General features: G+C 45.3%; 1 protein-coding gene across 1 annotated transcript; it reads right to left on the reverse strand.

The window, feature by feature from the left end:
- Positions 1–3,132: 3,132 nt before the first annotated feature.
- LOC141042591 (uncharacterized) lies at positions 3,133–4,052 on the reverse strand. The gene is made up of 2 exons (XM_073511431.1): positions 3,879–4,052; positions 3,133–3,747 (listed from the first exon to the last, which is right to left on the reverse strand). Exons 1-2 carry the CDS (start codon positions 4,050–4,052, stop codon positions 3,133–3,135), a joined length of 789 nt encoding a protein of 262 aa, XP_073367532.1.
- Positions 4,053–19,397: the final 15,345 nt, after the last annotated feature.

Genomic DNA, 19,397 nt, shown 5'->3' on the forward strand with positions numbered 1-19,397 from the left:
GGACTGCCACTTTCACCCACTCGGCTACCCTCATCATGTTCCTTTCCAATCTTAGAACGATGCCACAATTTCCTCTTTGATTGGCGCACAAAATTACTTTCAAAAGGTGATCACTTAGTTCTACTTCCTCCGTCGTAGATGCCCTCACCATGTATTTCGTGACAGTCTTTCTAATTCCAAAAAGGTACTTAAATCTTTAAATACTTTCTGCGGCCCTTTTTTTGGGCAGTCGAAAATACTTCTACTGGATCTCAATGCTTGGTTGCTTGGAACAACGTTTGTAAACCGAAAAAATTGGGTGGTCTGGTTCTGAAAAATTTACACTAGGAGAATAGATGTTTGCGTATAGAATTTATATTCAAATCCCTACTCCCTTCGACCACACACCATGTCTTCATTGGATTAGTCTACAACACCCCAATGCCTTTGCTCCAAAATACCACCAAACAATGCTTTGCAAAATCATAAACTGCCACATGCCCGACCTACAAAAAAATTCCTTTGCGTTCACCAATAATGGATCTTCGACTTATTTTAGGTATGACACTTGGCTACTCCAAAACTACTATATATATAGCCTTTCCCTACCTTTTCTCGCACTCAATTATTCCTTTGCTCAGGACAGGAAATATCTTACGATCTGGTCTAGAATCTAACATGCGAAACCATCTGACCTTTGCAGTCTAGCAAGAGTTTGTTACATTATCATCTATGTTGCAGCATTTCTTGCCGTCTACGGAGCCAGACTCATGCTTTCTCATCTGTGGGAAGAATTTCTCCATAAAAACAGCATATGATCTTCTCTTTCAAGGCCACAATGAATACCCATTTTCCATATCTATTTGGCACAACAGAGCTCCTAACAAATTTTGGATCATTGCATGGTTACTATTCAGGGACAAACTAAACTCAAGTGCCAATCTTGCCTTCAAGAACATCATCAATAATGCTGACTTCTCATGCTGCAACTATGATGTTGTGGACATGGAACATATTTGCATCCCTTGCCCCCTCTCAGCAAGGATATGGCGGCAGTTAGGGGTTAACCCAGGTACCTTTATCACGTGCCTCTAGGACTGCATCACTCCAACTAGTCTGTACTGAAAAGTATGGCCTTTCATCCTCTTTGCTATTCTCTGGAAGAACTGGGATGCAAGGAATGCCAGGACATTTCGAGGAGAGTCTATAAGTTGTAACACGAATATTTCAAAAAATGTAGATGGCATTAATCTTTGGTCTCACTGCATCCTCATGGCAGCTATGCCTCTCTTATTGATCCATGTGATTATGTGTTTTACCATTGTAACTAGGCATGTACTATGTTGCAGCTTGCGAAATATATTCAGGTGGGGGGTTCCTAAAAAAGTAAATCGTATGGAATGGATGGAGTATTTGGTAAGTCTTTTATTATAATGTGTGGTGTTAATGGTGTCTAAAACATATGTAATACATATGAATGGGAGTCGATGCATTTTTTATCTCACGATTGAGATAGCTTCCCAAAATCCATCGCATTGTTTCCAAACTAGGCCCCCAATTTTGCCACCACATTCCACGATGATCCCTCATTAGTTATCCTACATTAATTTTGCCTACCCAAACCCACTCGAACATCTTCCCCATCTCTCATGCTCCACGAATAATCCCTATCGCCAAGCTCACACTGCCATGCCGCCCTGGTTCTCTACGCCATGAACCTCCCATTCCCACTGCGGCCGTGAGTTTCACTAAGATCACGACATTATCCACCAGAAGCATGAGCGAGCTCCCAAAATAATCGCTGCCCCCAATCAGCTACACTAAGATAAGACCCCTAACTTCTCTATTCCACCGTAATGTAGAATCATCTTGGTTTCCCAATGAAGCCAATATGCGAGGAAGATTGCAGGATTCGCCCCCCTCACCACGGGTAACATACACTCATTTGACCTAGGTATTGACTCCTCCAATCTTGATTCTCTTGTTCATGTTATGGTTTTATCCTACTTGTAATCGATCACTAACTATCTAAGAATTTTGGTTAATTTTATCGTGCTTCTATCGAGCGTGTGAGTGATCACTATATTATCTAAGATTTTTGGTTAATTTGCTATGAATAACACAATAGTGTGCATCCCGATCTTGGCGGTAATATTAGTTTTATTTACAATTTTAGTTTTTCTTGCTTCCATCCATGACTAGTTATGTTCCCAAAGTAGCATGCCCATGCTTCTTTATTATCCAGCGTCCATACTTGAACAAAGATGCTTTTGAACTCTATACACTTTGCTATCATAGTTTATTAGAAAAATCAATTTGTATATTGGTAACAGAAAACATCCATTCCCTTGTAGGTCACAATATTAGTTTGCTAGAATTTTCATTGTTGTGCTTCCATTTGAGCTCATGTATATTGCACATGTTTTATCTTCTGTGCCACGTGTATATAGCTTATTGTCATGCATCCTGAAAATGGAGCTTCCAGTGTCATACTTAGAGCATCTATAGCCGGACTTGACAAATCCGGCCCCTCAAACGCCCGCGGACGCGAACGGGCATGCTCGCGGGCGCATCCGGACGGGCCTTCATATTTCCATCCCGGCATCAACATATCTCAAATCGATGCAAATACATGCACGTCGATCATACAAGACAATGTCGCACGTAAATAGCAAATGTTGGTATGAAGATAGATAGCGTTTACATAAAAAATTATTTTGAAGTGCCAAACTCAAGCATTGTCTCCTTGGTTGCCATTGTGGGTCCATATGTGCTCCACAAGATCATTAAGTAGTTGCGTGTGCACCTGCTGATCTCGAAGATTCTAATGCATCTGCAGAAAGTTCATTAGCTGAGCCGCATGTTGATCTTCCGGGATTTCAACTTGTTCTCCATGTGCTTCGAAATCATGGGTTTGGGCTACACCATCACCCTCATCCTCGACAATCATATTGTGCAGAATAACACAACATGTCATCAGCTGCCACAAAGTTTCTGACTCCCACATCATTGCAGCGCTCCGCACAATTCCCCAACGAGCTTGAAGCACACCAAATGCCCTCTCCACATCCTTCCTAGCCGCTTCCTGCATTGTTGCAAAGTGGCTCTGTTATTGCCACGCGGCTCGGATATGGTCTTCACAAACGCCGCCCACTAAGGATAGATACCATCGGCAAGATAGTATCCCGTATTGTAGTCTCGGCCGTTGATGGTGTAGTTACACGGTGGTGAATCCCCATTGCAAAGCCTCCTGAACACCGGAGATCGTTGAAGCACGTTGATGTCATTGTGAGAACCCGACATTCCAAAGAAAGCATACCAAATCCATAAGTCATGTGATGCCACTGCTTCTAGTATGATGGTGGCCTCTCTTGTGTGACCTTGATACATTCCCCGCGGACCTTTGGGACAGTTCTTCCATTGCCAATGCATGCAATCAATTGATCCGAGCATTCCTGGAAACCCCCTTGCCTCTGTAATAGCAAACAATTTCTCTGTGTCCTGCGCATTTGGTTCTCTGAGATACTCAGGTCCAAACACCTCCACCACGGCGCTGGCAAACTTGAAAGTGGTCTTCAGACACGTGCTCTCCACCATCCTGACCATCTCACCAACGGCATCTGCAGCAGTACCAAGTGCAAGCATCCTCAGAGCAGCAGTACACTTCTGCTTGGCCGAGAAAGAGAGTTGGCCGCAGCAATCCCTTGTGAGCTTGAAGTAGTCATCGTGTGCCTTCACTCCCTCCACAATGCGTAAAAACAATGGTTTCTGCATGCGAAAACAGCAACGAAACCATGGATCATCAGGAAAAGTAGGTTTGGGAGCAAAGTAGTCCTTTTGCAGTAGCTTTGCTCCGGACACCCTATCCGGTTGATCACTCTTCTCCCTTTGATTGAAACCTTGAAGTTGAGAATATGCTCCACTTGCCGGTCCATTTCCTCTTGCATGCTCATGAGCATAATCATGTCCACCTCTTCGTCCAAAATCGACGAATCAAAAAACTCATCTTGAATCATTTGGTCAAGCTCCGTCGGTCCATACTCCTCGTCCAACGAAGCACCGGAATCCATCATTTTACCTAACAAAATCACGAAAAATTCGGTCGGAGAATGTGTCGAACACATCAAGCGCAAGGCGGAGTAAGAGAGTTGCCAGACGTACCACGGTGGCGTCCGGGCCGGCGATGGCGTGCCCCGCGGCGCGGACGGGAGGGCTCTTTCGAAGCTGGCGGCTGAGAGCCAGGGAACGGCTGTGAACGCACGCGGCGGCGAAGCGCGAGAGGGATGGCGCGGAGGAGAAAGAAGAGAGGAGAAAGCAAATTGATCCGGGTGGTCTTCGGAGTGGATTTGGTGCAATTTGGGGTGGGGTCGGGCTGTCGGGTCCGACGTGGCGGGCGTACTCGGGCGCCCCATATCCGCCCCATATTTGGGCTGGATATGAGGGGTGCCGGTCAGCCTGGGCATTTGAAGACCGTTTGAGGGGCCCGTCTGAGTAAAAAATAGTGACCGGGCGGCCCGATCGGGCATATGAGGCGGGTTTGAGGCGCCCGACTGTTGATGCTCTTATGTGCTTCTTCAGTTTCCGATCAAAGCTTCCTTGGCAGTTCCTACTTATTCTTTTTTTTCCTTCTAGTTAAAACCATCGAAATAGTTCAGGCTCCCATATAGTACTTCATCCTGAGGTTCTTTATTTGTGCTTTGGCTATGTACATTTTGCTCACAAACATTTGAACCCACCATTGTGTAAATATTGTCCCTATCTTCATTCATAAGCTCCTAAAGATAATTTAGTTGCTGAGCTATCCTTTATCGATAATGTTTCTAATACTTTTTTATTATTCACTCAATTCCCAAATCATCTGTATTGCCAACATTCTGCTTCTAGGAAGACACCACATACTTTCAGGAATAACACTACATGCTACAAGATCATTATTTTGCCGTAGCATACTACATTTCTCTGTTTTCTGTTGACCTGTGTGCATTCTAAAGAGTCGTTACGCGGCTCTCGGGTTAAACGATGTTGTCTTTGTTTTCAGTTCACCTTGGCCAATCTTTGAATGTTGACTCGCCCTCAAAGGGCTTCATTGAATGAATCATAGACTAGCTGACACGGTGATATGTGAATTCGGAATTCCGTTAAACTAAATTAAATATTTCTTTAGTAGCAAGTTCTAATTTTTATAAGCAATGTTTGATGGAAATAAATTTTTATTTTGTTGGAATCACTTAATCGATACAGGAAATTCTTTGATTGCACGAAACATTTATTGTCTGTGCAAACAGAATACACTAACTACAAGAGTGAAACAATCTCAAAAAATTGTAACAATACCAAACAAACAAACTTTAAAACATTTTTTGTCTGTCCAAGACACACTTCTAACTACTCCCTCCCTTTCAAAATATAGTCCGCGTTTCCCGAGGTCCCACTTTTCCCTTCCAAAATATAGTCGCGTTTCCCGAGGTCCCACTTTAATCATAAATTTAACCAACGAGACCGACTTTGGCAGAATAAAAAATTATATAATTAGAAACTTCTTTTAAATATAAAATCACTAGTATAACTTTTGCTCCCGCTGCTAGTCAGTCTCGTTGGTTAAATTTATGGTCAAAGTTGAAGCATAGAAAGCACTATATTTTGGCTCCCGCCGCTAGTCACGATCCCGTTGGTTAAATTTACATCAACACTATATTTTGAAACGGAGGGTGTACAAGTGTACAAGAGTGGAACAATCTCAAAAAATTGTAACAATACCAAACAAACAAACTTTTAACCATATCGAAGCAATTTGAACAAGCAAATAAAAAATCATTCCAAAACAAGTGTAGGAAACAAACAAACAAACAAGGACCTTCTAGATTGAAAATTGCGTACAAAGCAAAAAAAAAAGGAAGCCAAACTTGATGGTTGGACACCAAATTATACATGCCTTGAAACTATAGGCAACAAACTAAATTTTAGGAAGCAAGCCGTGCTTTGATTAAGTTGTTAGAAAATAAATCAATCACAATTAATGCAAAATCCTGCAAGCAATAAATCAATAAATGCAAAATCCTGCATGCAAAGTGAGTAACGCAGGGAAGTTCGCTAGCAGAACATACGATGTAGGTGCATGCAGACCGTCACAGAGAAGATTGCCAGCAAATTGGACGATGTAGGTGCTTCATAGGTTTCTTCTTCCAAACTGACTTTATAAATGTAAGAAGACCTGTTGGTGACCAATAGCCCGTACATAATCCTGACATTGGGGTACCATAAATTTCGAAGATTTCATGAGGGTGCTTATACTATTCGGTTTTAATTTGTAGAGTTCCACAGCAAAAGTGGCTGTTGAAAGCTTGTACATATATATATTTAAGTCATTAAATATCAAAAGAAGTGTCAGGAAAAATACTCGCATTCAGTACATTGTTTAACAAACTGCTCAATCAGACAGACCTGAAGAACAAATATTGCTCAACCATTGTTTAACACAGTTTACGAAAGAACAAATATTGCTGAAATATACAACCTGAAGCTACCACATACAATGCAAGATTTACACCTGAAGCACAATGACAAAACTGGATATAGCCTAACTAGAGCTTTAACATTGCTAGAGCTTCAACGTCTCAAAGCTTTCACCAGAGCAAAGGGATCAATCACCATCGTCATGTCAAGCCTGCAAAATAATAAAAGACTAGTATCAGTTTCACGGCATTTTATGTTTGCATCCAATCAATCTATGGCAAATCCCTCATCCCAGACACATCAAATGGTACAAGGGCGACAGCAAGCACGTGATAAGCGCATGGGGCAGAGACAGCAAAAGTAATGGCGCATGTGCTGCACGAAGCGCCCAGATCCAAGCAGCAGCCGTAAGGAATCTGATGCAAATCTACCATGGAAAATCATGTGGCCACAAGTAGGACGAGGGGATAAACGCATCCATGGGGAGATCTAAGAGATCTGCCACAAATGGACACCGGTCCTGTAGAGCAGACGGCCGGTAGGGAAGGGATGAAGACGAAGCAACAGTGACACCACGGCTCAAAAGCAAGGGAATAAAGGTGCGTGCGAAGTACAAAGCACAACCTGAATCTTTTATTCACTAACTTGGGGAGAAAACAAAATACCAAGGCTATTCAAATCTTGGCTTGGAATATAACCCAAGAAAATACAAAGCTCACTCGAATCTTGGTAGCAAATACACAATAAATACCAAGCTCCTGGAGAGATCTCGAGAAGAAGAAATAGCTTCCGTTCAGATCTGGAACGTGGGGCATTTTAAAGATTTGCAGCAGCTAGCATGCAATAGACGGCAGACGAAACTAATTGATAGTAGATCAAGATGCAGAGCTCCCTTCAATCCAAACAGCGGTCAGCGAGGGATCGAAGCGGCTCCTCGGTCATGCAAACCACAAGCCTATCTCCTCGTATTCTAATGGAGATAGGATAGTGGGAACCATGAACAAGCAGCTGCACAAACCCTTCGGTAGACCCTTCATTGGAATGATAGGAGCTCGACCTCTAAACCAGATCAAAGAAAACCAAGCAAAAAAGAAGAAGATCTGTGGCTCACAAGCCAAAGCCAAGAACAAAGAGAACGAGCATCCATGGAGATATGCTGGCTAGAACTCGGTAGACAGTAGGCTACATCTATTGGGCTGGAAGAGATGGAAGGGAAGAGAAAGAAAGAAACTATTCTGTGGCGCTGTTGATGTGTGGGAGAGTTGAAGACCAAGGGGTGAATTTATAGAGGGGTAAGAAGGGGGGGAGGCGCTCTAGAAGGCGCCATTGAAAGGAAAATATTGACTGCCATTTACGACCTTTGTTAATTGCCTCTCTCACCCGTTTCTTTCTATTTTATGTGGTGTAGGGCCCGTATCTTTCTCTCTCTATAGCTGGAAAAATATATGGTGTTCCAATCCAATTAATTAATATATTTATGTGTGTATGGCATGGAATGGTCTTGAGGAGATGTCGATTGATTTCCTGCCGAAGCAGCAATCGACTGCCTGCTCGTTTCCATGTGTACCGACCAGCACCAGCCCTGCCCTCCGGTCCACGGTATCCACCCATTTTTTCAAAGTTCGAACGAGACGTAAATGCACGGCAAATAATAAATTAAATAGTTCAAAATCTACGCAACTAAGGGGGTGTTTGGTTCCAGGAACTTTTTTAAGTTGGGACAAAAAAAGTCTTTAAAAGTCCCTAGCAAACCAAACAGGGGGACTTTTTTGAGACTTTTTGCTAAAAGTCCTTAGAAGCACCTTTTTGAGAGTATTTTTCAAAAAGTCCTAGGACTAGAGAACCAAACACCACCTAAACTAGTAGAATGCCCGTGCGTTCTACGGGCTACGATGCATGAAGAAATGAAACGAATGGTTCAGGTCCGTCGCGGTGATTGCCTTCTCGCCATTGGTGCCGACCGCTCGAGGTCGCCACCACCACTCACCACTCACCACTCGTAGTCTCCGCCAGCTCCCCGTCGGCTCTTGCGCAACGTGCGCGGACGACTGCCCCTCCCGCTCACTGTCCTTGGACTGGTCAAATAAGGCGTGCCTAGAGCTAATGGCAAAGTGCAGTTATGCAGTAGATCCTTATACAGTAGCTAATTATTCAAAGCTTCAGCCAGGCATTTGATCTTTCAGCAATTTTTGTGCTCTGGATATGCTCTGTTGCCACGATGAAAGCGGGATCCATGTATATCAGTGAGAACTTGTTGTAATTCCATATGAACGAATGAAATGTTGTGATTTGGAATCATTTTCTTCTATCATTTGGTACAAATCTTAATCTTAGAAAAAGATCAACCGCATGTACAGCCGTCCCATACAGCCGTCCCTTGCTTTGCTTTCTTTTAGGTAAGTTTTTCTTTTGACTTATTCATAATCTGCGATGTCGATACAAAGAACATGAAAAATAACAAGATATCCGCGCACCACGTAATGACGGCTACAAATAATAGAGTGAACTGTAATCGCGTCATCAAAATTATCCCTTCCTCACTGGCGCAGGGCAAAACCTTATTGTATTAGTCAGTTGGAGAAATCGTCGTGTTAAGGCCTCACGGGACAGCACACCAGAATAGTAAGCATCGTCCATAAAGAAAAGTATAGATCAAAAGGAGAATTTAGGCAGGACCAACACACCAGAACAGTAAGCATCGTCCATAAAGAAAAGTATAGATCAAAAGGAGAGTTTGGGCAGGATTTACTTGTGGGCACTAGGAATAGAATCCCGTTTAATTTCCTTTTCGTCTTCCCAGCCAAACTTTCACGGGCTACTTTGTAACAAGTAGTCATCAAACCGAGGGCTCGTGTTGAGTACTACCAATGTTTTTTTACGAAATTACGAATGTAAAGTTGCATTTTAAAAAAATCCTGCTTGTTGGCATCTAGTATGTTTAACCTATAAAAAAACATACCAAGTTGTACGACAAGTATGACCAAGACGACATTGTAAGACTATGTAATCGTCGAAGAGGGCTTTACACATGCCGTGCTTAGGGAAGCTCTGGTGCTAAGGTCCAGTTGGACCAATACCTCGAACAAAAAATCTGTCGTCGTAGAAGCCATATGTAGATCAAAAAACGCAAAGCCAAAGAATCCCCTGGAGAAGTCGACATGTTAAGGCCTTACGGGACCAACACACCAGAACACAATAAGCATCGTCCATAAACAAAATGATAGATCGAAATAATCAAATATGTAAACAAGTGAACAAAGACGATGAATGGCCAAATTCAGGTGGGTCCACTAGAGATGAAAGAGGTTTGGATCCAAACGGATCCACCGAATACTAGCACCGATCTAATCCTGGGATATTCATCAGAGACACACCTTCACAGGCCCTCCGGTGATGTTAGACGCAACGCACAAACGGGGGATAGTCAGCAAGGAGCCAAGGACATTATTCCATTCAGGGAGCCGTCGCCTCCTCGCCGCCCTCAAATAGGACAAAAATCTAAGAGAACTCAACACTCTAACTAAAAATGGAGCGGGATCACACTTGCTAGGGATGGGGTCCACCGTGCCTCCATGACCCCAAGACCACGGGAGACGAGATGACGTCAACGGGAGCCATGGGAAACCCTAGTCGCCTTGTTCGCTTGATAGGCGCTAGACAAAGGGGTAAGGCAGGTAGTTGAGGTTCTTGTTTAGAGGCGTCTCACCTAGATCCACACATGCATCGACATTCTAATATTGCAAGGTTCTACCTTGCTAATAATAACGAAACATTATATCCCCCATTCAGGAGTCAAGAACCGAAGGGGCACGAAGCGTCGCTCGGTTTTGTAACATTGTATAGCCATAAACATGGGATTGTAAGGGCGTGTTTGGTTGCCGTAGTCCACAGTAGCTGCATTGCATAGCCTTCTCAACTCAGCATGGCTATACAAATGCAGCCTCAAATGCACCATCTGCAAGTTGTTTGGTTGCCTGCATGCCCTCTTGCCTACATGGGCAGAACCATACTGCTTGGTGTTTGATTGCAAGCATGTTAGTGGACAAAGCCAAGGCATGGTGTTTGGTTGTATGCAATGCCTAGTGTGTGGTAACCTCTTTGGCTAGTTGGTGAGGTTACCAGCACACTTCGGCATAACCATGTACCACACATCATAAGCAGAGCAAAGCATAAACAAAGCATCAACTACTTAGGATAGTTCAGATTACATAGTACGACACATCATAACGATAGTTCAAACAGTTCAATGCATAAACCATAAAGCAGACTCGATAATACTTAGGAAGGAGGTGCCCCGGCCCTAGTCCTTGGCGGCGAAGGCTTCGTCGTGCTTTCCGCACTTGTTGACCACCTCAATGCCATCGTCGTCGAAGATGATGACCTTCAGGGTGTCGGGAGTGAGGATCTTGAACGTCACCATGTAGCCGAACTTGATCTGTTGAACGGCGGCGTAGGTGGCCCAACCCTGATCCAGGGTCACCCTGCCATTCATCAGCTTCACCATCACCCTCCATGAGCAGCCGGTGTTGTTCCTCAGCTTGAACTCCGTCGGCACCGCGACGAAGTGCTTGGTGAAGTCCAGGGGCATGGGGATGCACTCAAGCTTCGGTGCAAGGATGACCTTGCAGAACTGAGTTGGGCCACCCTCCTCATGGTAGTGGTCGTAGTTGCGGCACTTGCCGCTGGGGGGCTCCTCCATGCGCTCGTCGTCGCCAACCGTTGGCGTCTTCGGTTCTTCCTCGGCGGTGGGCGGCAGCACAACCTCGGACATTGGATGAACCGGTTGCTTGCCCTTGTTGTCAACGGCCGAGAGCACCTCCGTGCCCATCTCATTGCTCTCCTCGATCTGCAAAGGAGTCAGGCACATCACAGAGTTCATGGCTTATTGAAGAGCATGTAGTTAAAATGGCATGACTGTCACTCTTCCTCCTCTCCATCACGCCTATATTTACTCACCCTGCCCACCACTACTTACCCACCCCCTCTCTTCTCTCACTATCAACCTTCCTCCTCTCCATCGCCATGAGCTCCAGCTCCAGCTCCAACGCCAACCCCTTCCCTTGGGGTATTGGCTGGAGGGCCTTCTTCCTCGGGTGGTCGGCTGGTGACCGCACCAAGTTTGAGAACACCACGGAGGTGTGCTTGAACTTCGGCTCCATGCCTAACATGCAGAAGGAATCTGACGCAGTGCTCATGAGGGCCACTGCACAAGAGTTGAAGACGTTGATTCCTGACCCAGCGAAGGGCGCAATGGCAGTCGACATCATTCGATGGGCCATGAATCAGGCCGTCTTCGACGACGCTAAACAGAGGAAGAAGTGGTCCAAGTACAAGAACTCCTGGGCTCGTAATGACCGACTTCTGTAGTGTACTGGGACACGGCAATCATGCCGCCGGCGGTCATCGATGGGGAGCCTAAGGAGGAGGAAGAACCGGTGCAGATGCCAGTGAGGGCGCCAGAGCCAGGCCGTCGTACTGGCAGATCGACCTCGACTCCGCCGAGGACGACGACGACGACCAGCCGCCCCGCACGGCGATGAACAAGAAGATGAAGGCCAGCCACTCGACCCGCCGCTCCGCACGCCGGTGACGGCCGTCGCGGTTAGCCAGTGTCTGTTGTGTACCCCCAATCCCCCTTCTACTCCATCCGCATCTACCTCTATTCCGATCTTGCATGAACTAGTATGAACTCGTATGAACTGCCATGCTTATCTACCTATATTCCCCATTCCCCTCTCCGCCGTGGATTGAATCTACCACCGGATCGAACGCGAAAAAGTAGTGCATGACAAACAGAGAAGTGCTTACCGCCATTGCCACGGGCCAGGCGATGATCCGCTCGCCGGTGATGGAGTCTTGTTGTCTTCTTGCTCTCCTCTGATTCGCCGCCGCCGGTGAGAGTTGGGAGAGTGGGGAGGGGGAGCAGTGAAGGGCAGTGAGGCTAATAACTGCCGGCTCTTCGGGAAGCAACGCGGCTTCTCGAGCATGGCCGCGCGCGTGCAGCCGCTGCCGCCCACGTGTACCGCTCGGGCCTGGCCCTGGAGAAACTGCCGATTCGAACGTTCCCAGGGAGCCAGACCTAGGAGTGCTTTAAGGTTCATGCCATGCGGGCCGAACAGTAAAAGCAGGCAACCAATCGGCCCGTCTGCGTCCCGCGCGAGCCAGGCCGGGCCTCATGCAGGCAACCAAACACGCCCTAAACTTCCTCATCACGTATTAGTCATTAACTCGATGAGTTAGTTAATTCATTTAGCCATTTCAGGATCGAATGATAATACCTATTTATTGGTCATTTCTTCTTCCTTTTTGCGAATAAAGATGTGGACTTATATCCAAACAAACTCAATATCCAATACGAGTTGTAAGTGTGTCGCCGCCGCTCCATCGTCGAAGAGGGCTTGATACTGTGTCGTCCTTAGGGAAGCTCTGGTGCTAAGGTCTAGTTGGACCAATACCTCGGACAAAAATCCATCATCGTAGAAGCCTTATGTAGATCAAAAAACCCAAAGCCAAAGAATCCCTTAAACAAGCCTTCAACCAACTTCGTAGCGTTGGCGGAGTGAGCACCGATGCGACGGAGAGGGGCACGAAGTAGCACGGAGCAATTTTTCACATCAAAGATATGCTCAAGGGGATAAAAGGAGGACATAGCTGTTGGGGAACGTAGTAATTTCAAAAACTTTCCTACGCACACACAGGATCATGGTGATGCATAGCAACGAGAGGGGAGAGTGTGTCAACGTACCCTCGTAGACCGAAAGCGGAAGCGTTAGCACAACGCGGTTGATGTAGACGTACGTCTTCACGATCCGACCGATCAAGTACCGAACGCACGGCACCTCCGAGTTCAGCACACGTTCAACTCGATGACGTCCCTCGAACTCCGATCCAGCCGAGCTTTGAGGGAGAGTTCCGTCAGCACGACGGCGTGGTGACGATGATGATGTTCTACCGACGCAGGGCTTTTCCTAAGCACTGCTACGATATTATCGAGGTGGATTATGGTGGAGGGGCGCACCGCACACGGCTAAGAGATCCAAGGGATCAATTGTTGTGTCTATGGGGTGCCCCCTCCTCCGTATATAAAGGGGGGAGAAGGAGAGGGACGGCCTAGGGGAGAGGCGCGCCCAAGGGGGTCAAGTGCTAAGCTCACCGAATGGGTCAAGTCAATCACATCATTCTCCTAATGATGTGATCCCGTTAATCAAATGACAACTCATGTCCATGGTTAGGAAACTTAACCATCTTTGATTAACGAGCTAGTCAAGTAGAGGCATACTAGTGACACTATGTTTGTCTATGTATTCACACATGTATTATGTTTCCGGTTAATACAATTCTAGCATGAATAATAAACATTTATCATGAAATAAGGAAATAAATAATAACTTTATTATTGCCTCTAGGGCATATTTCCTTCACTCTCCCACTTGCACTAGAGTCAATAATCTAGTTCACATCGCCATGTGATTTAACATCAATAGTTCACATCTTTATGTGGTTAACACCCATAGTTCACATCGATATGTGAGCAACACCCAAAGGGTTTACTAGAGTCAGTAATCTAGTTCACATCGCTATGTGATTAACACCGAAAGAGTACTAAGGTGTGATCATGTTTTGCTTGTGAGATAATTTTAGTCAACGGGTCTGTCACATTCAGATCCGTAAGTATTTTGCAAATTTCTATGTCTACAATGCTCTGCACGGAGCTACTCTAGCTAATAGCTCCCACTTTCAATATGTATCCAGATTGAGACTTAGAGTCATCTGGATCAGTGTAAAAAACTTGCATCGACGTAACCCTTTACGACGAACCTTTTGTCACCTCCATAATCGAGAAACATATCCTTATTCCACTAAGGATAATTTTGACCGCTGTCCAGTGATCTACTCCTAGATCACTACTGTACTCCTTTGCCAAACTCAGTGGCAGGGTATACAATAGATCTGGTACACAACATGGCATACTTTATAGAACCTATGGTTGAGGCATAGGGAATGCCTTTCATTCTCTTTCTATCTTCTGCCGTGGTCGGGCATTGAGTCTTACTCAATTTCACACCTTGTAACACAGGCAAAAACTCTTTCTTTGACTATTCCATTTTGAATTCAAAATCTTGTCAAGGTATGTACTCATTGAAAAAAACTTATCAAGTGTCTTGATCTATCTCTATAGATCTTGATGCTCAATATGTAAGCAGCTTCACCGAGGTCTTTCATTGAAAAACTCTTATTCAAGTATCCTTTTATGCTATCCAGAAATTCTATATCGTTTCCAATCAACAATATGTCATCCACATATAAGATTAGAAATGCTATAGAGCTCCCACTCACTTTCTTGTAAATACAGGCTTCACCGCAAGTCTGTATAAAACTATATGCTTTGATCAACTCATCAAAGCGTATATTCCAACTCCGAGATGCTTGCACCAGTCCATAGATGGATCGCTGGAGCTTGCACATTTTGTCAGCATCCTTTGGATCGATAAAACCTTCAGGTTGCATCATATACAACTCTTCTTCCAGAAATCCATTCAGGAATGCAGTCTTTACATCCATTTGGCAAATTTCATAATCATAAAATGCGGCAATTGCTAACATGATTCGTACGGACTTAAGCATCGCTACGGGTGAGAAAATCTCATCGTAGTTAACACCTTGAACTTTGTCAAAACCTTTTCTACAAGTCTAGCTTTGTAGATAGTAACACTACTATCAGTGTCCGTCTTCCTCTTGAAGATCCATTTATCTTCTATGGCTTGCCGATCATCGGGCAAGTCAACCAAAGTCCACACTTTGTTCTCATACATGGATCCCATCTCAGATTTCATGGCCTCAAGCCATTTTTGCGGAATCTGGGCTCATCATCGCTTCCTCATAGTTCGTAGGTTCGTCATGGTCAAGTAACATGACCTCCAGAACAGGATTACCGTACCACTCTGGTGAGGATCTCACTCTGGTTTACCTATGAGGTTCGTTAGTAACTTGATCTGAAGTTACATGATCATCATCATTAGCTTCCTCACTAGTTGGTATAGTAGTCACAGGAACAGATTTCTGTGATGAACTACTTGTTGGAAATATGCCCCAGAGGCAATAATAAAATGTTTATTATTATATTTCCTTGTTCATGATAATTGTCTATTGTTCATGCTATAATTGTGTTATCCGGAAATCGTAATACATGTGTGAATACATAGACCACAACATGTCCCTAGTGAGCCTCTAGTTGACTAGCTCGTTGATCAACAGATAGTCATGGTTTCCTGACTATGGACATTGGATGTCATTGATAACGGGATCACATCATTAGGAGAATGATGTGATGGACAAGACCCAATCCTAAGCATAGCACAAGATCATGTAGTTCGTTTGCTAGAGCTTTTCCAAATGTCAAGTATCATTTCCTTAAACCATGAGATTGTGCAACTCCCGGATACCATAGGAGTGCTTTGGGTGTGCCAAACGTCACCACGTAACTGGGTGGCTATAAAGGTGCACTACGGGTATCTCCGAAAGTGTCTGTTGGGTTGGCACAAATCGAGACTGGGATTTGTCACTCCGTATGACGGAGAGGTATCTCTTGGCCCACTCGGTAATGCATCATCATAATAAGCTCAATGTGACCAAGTGTTTGGTCATGGGATCATGCATTACGGTACGAGTAAAGTGACTTGTCGGTAACGAGATTGAAGAAGGTATTAGGATACCGACGATCGAATCTCGGGCAAGTAACGTACCGATTGACAAAGGGAATTGTATACGGGATTGATTGAATCCTCGACATCATGGTTCATCCGATGAGATCATCGTGGAACATGTGGGAGCCAACATGGGTATCTAGATCCCGCTGTTGGTTATTGACCGGAGAGTCGTCTCGGTCATGTCTGCATGTCTCCCGAACCCGTAGGGTCTACACACTTAAGGTTCGGTGACGCTAGAGTTGTAGAGATATTAGTATGCGGTTAACCGAAAGTTGTTCGAAGTCCCGGATGAGATCCCAGATGTCACGAGTAGTTCCGGAATGGTCCGGAGGTAAAGATTTATATATGGGAAGTCCTATTTTGGCCACCGGAAAATGTTCGGGATTTTTCGGTATTGTACCGGGAAGGTTCTAGAAGGTTCCGAAGTGGGGCCCACCTGCATGGGGGGACCCACATGAACGTGGGTAGTGGGGGCAAGGCCCCACACCCCTAGTCAAGGCGCACCAAGATCCCACCTTAGAAGGAATAAGATCATATCCCGAAGGGATAAGATCAAGATCCCTAAAAAAGGGGGATAACAATCGGTGGGGAAGGGAAATGATGGGATTTCTTTCCCCCACCTTTGCCAACGCCCCAATGGACTTGGAGGGCAAGAAACCAGCCCCCTCCACCCCTATATATAGTGGGGAGGCGCATGGGAGCAGCACCCCAAGCCCCTGGCGCCTCCCTCTCCCTCCCGTGACACCTCTCCCTCTCGCTGAGCTTGGCGAAGCCCTGCCGAGATCCCCGCTGCTTCCACCACCACGCCGTGGTGCTGCTGGATCTCCATCAACCTCTCCCTCCCCTTGCTGGATCAAGAAGGAGGAGACGTCTTCCCCAACCGTACGTGTGTTGAACGCGGAGGTGCCATCCGTTCGGCGCTCGGTCATCGGTGATTTGGATCACGACGAGTACGACTCCATCAACCCCGTTCACTTGAACGCTTCCGCTCGCGATCTACAAGGGTATGTAGATGCACTCTTTTCCCTCTCGTTGCTAGAAGACTCCATAGATTGTTCTTGGTGATGCGTAGAATTTTTTTAATTTCTGCAACGATCTCCAACAGTGGCATCATGAGCTAGGTCTATGCGTAGTTTCTATGCACGAGTAGAACACAAACTTGTTGTGGGTGTAGATGTTGTCAATTTTCTTGCCACTACTAGTCTTATCTTGTTTCGGCGGCATCGTGGGATGAAGCGGCCCGGACCGACGTTACACGTACGCTTACGTGAGACAGGTTCCACCGACTGACATGCACTAGTTGCATAAGGTGGCTAGCGGGTGTCTGTCTCTCCCACTTTAGTCAGATCGGATTCGATGAAAAGGGTCCTTATGAAGGGTAAATAGAAGTTGGTATATCACGTTGTGGTTTTACGTAGGTAAGAAACGTTCTTGCTAGAAACCTATAGAAGCCACGTAAAAACATGCAACAACAATTAGAGGACGTCTAACTTGTTTTTGCAGCATATGCCTTGTGATGTGATATGGCCAAAAGGATGTGATGAATGAAATATATGTGATGTATGAGATTGATCATGTTCTTGTAATAGGAATCACGACTTGCATGTCGATGAGTATGACAACCGGCAGGAGCCATAGGACCTGCGTGTCATTGAATAACGCTATGTAAATTACTTTACTTTATTGCTAAACACGTTAGCCATAGAAGTAGATGTAATCGTTGGCGTGACAACTTCATGAAGACACGATGATGGAGATCATGGTGTCATGCCGGTGACGAAGATGATCAAGGCGCCCCGAAGATGGAGATCAAAGGAGCAATATGATACTGGCCATATCATGTCACTATTTGATTGCATGTGATGTTTATCATGTTTTACATCTTATTTGCTTAGAACGACGGTACCTTAAATAAGATGATCCCTCGCAATAATTTCAAGAAAGTGTTCCCCCTAACTGTGCGCCGTTGCGAAAGTCCGTTGTTTCGAAGCACCACGTGATGATCGGGTGTGATAGATTCTAACGTTCACATACAACGGGTGTAAGACAGATTTACACATGCAAAACACTTAGGTTGACTTGACGAGCCTAGCATGTACAGACATGGCCTCGGAACACAAGAGACCGAAAGGTCGAACATGAGTCGTATAGAAAATACGATCAACATGAAGATGTTCACCGATGTTGACTAGTCCGTCTCACGTGATGATCGGACACGGCCTAGTTGACTCGGATCATGTTTCACTTAGATGACTAGAGGGATGGCTATCTGAGTGGGAGTTCATTGAATAATTTGATTAGATGAACTTAATTATCATCAACTTAGTCTAAAATCTTTACAATATGTCTTGTAGATCTAATGGCCCACGCTAATGTTGCCCTCAACTTCAACGCGTTCCTAGAGAAAATCAAACTGAAAGATGATGGCAGCAACTATACGGACTGGGTCCGGAACCTGAGGATCATCCTCATTGCTGCCAAGAAAGATTATGTCCTAGAAGCACCGCTAGGTGACGCACCCATCCCAGAGAACCAAGACGTTATGAACGCTTGGCAGCAGCGTGCTGATGATTACTCCCTCGTTCAGTGTGGCATGCTTTACAGCTTAGAACCGGGGCTCCAAAAGCGTTTTGAGCAACACGGAGCATATGAGATGTTCGAAGAGCTGAAAATGGTTTTCCAAGCTCATGCCCGGGTCGAGAGATATGAAGTCTCCGACAAGTTCTTCAGTTGTAAGATGGAGGAAAATAGTTCTGTCAGTGAGCACATACTCAAAATGTCTGGGTTACACAACTGCTTGACTCAGCTAGGAGTTAATCTCCCGGATGACGCGGTCATTGACAGAATCCTTCAGTCGCTTCCACCGAGCTACAAGAGCTTTGTGATGAACTTCAATATGCAGGGGATGGAATTCCTGAGGTATATTCAATGCTGAAATCAGCGGAGGTGGAGATCAAAAAGGAACATCAAGTGTTGATGGTGAATAAAACCACTAAGTTCAAGAAAGGCAAGGGTAAGAAGAACTTCAAGAAGGACGGCAAGGGTGTTGCCGCGCCCGGTAAGCCAGTTGCCGGGAAGAAGCCAAAGAATGGACCCAAGCCTGAGACTGAGTGCTTTTATTGCAAGGGAAGTGGTCACTGGAAGCGGAACTGCCCCAAGTACTTGGCGGATAAGAAGGCCGGCAACACCAAAGGTATATGTGATATACATGTTATTGATGTGTACCTTACCAGCACTCGTAGTAGCTCCTGGGTATTT

Source organism: Aegilops tauschii, chromosome 3, assembly GCF_002575655.3.
Source record: "Aegilops tauschii subsp. strangulata cultivar AL8/78 chromosome 3, Aet v6.0, whole genome shotgun sequence".
NCBI classification, from domain to species: Eukaryota; Viridiplantae; Streptophyta; class Magnoliopsida; order Poales; family Poaceae; genus Aegilops; species Aegilops tauschii.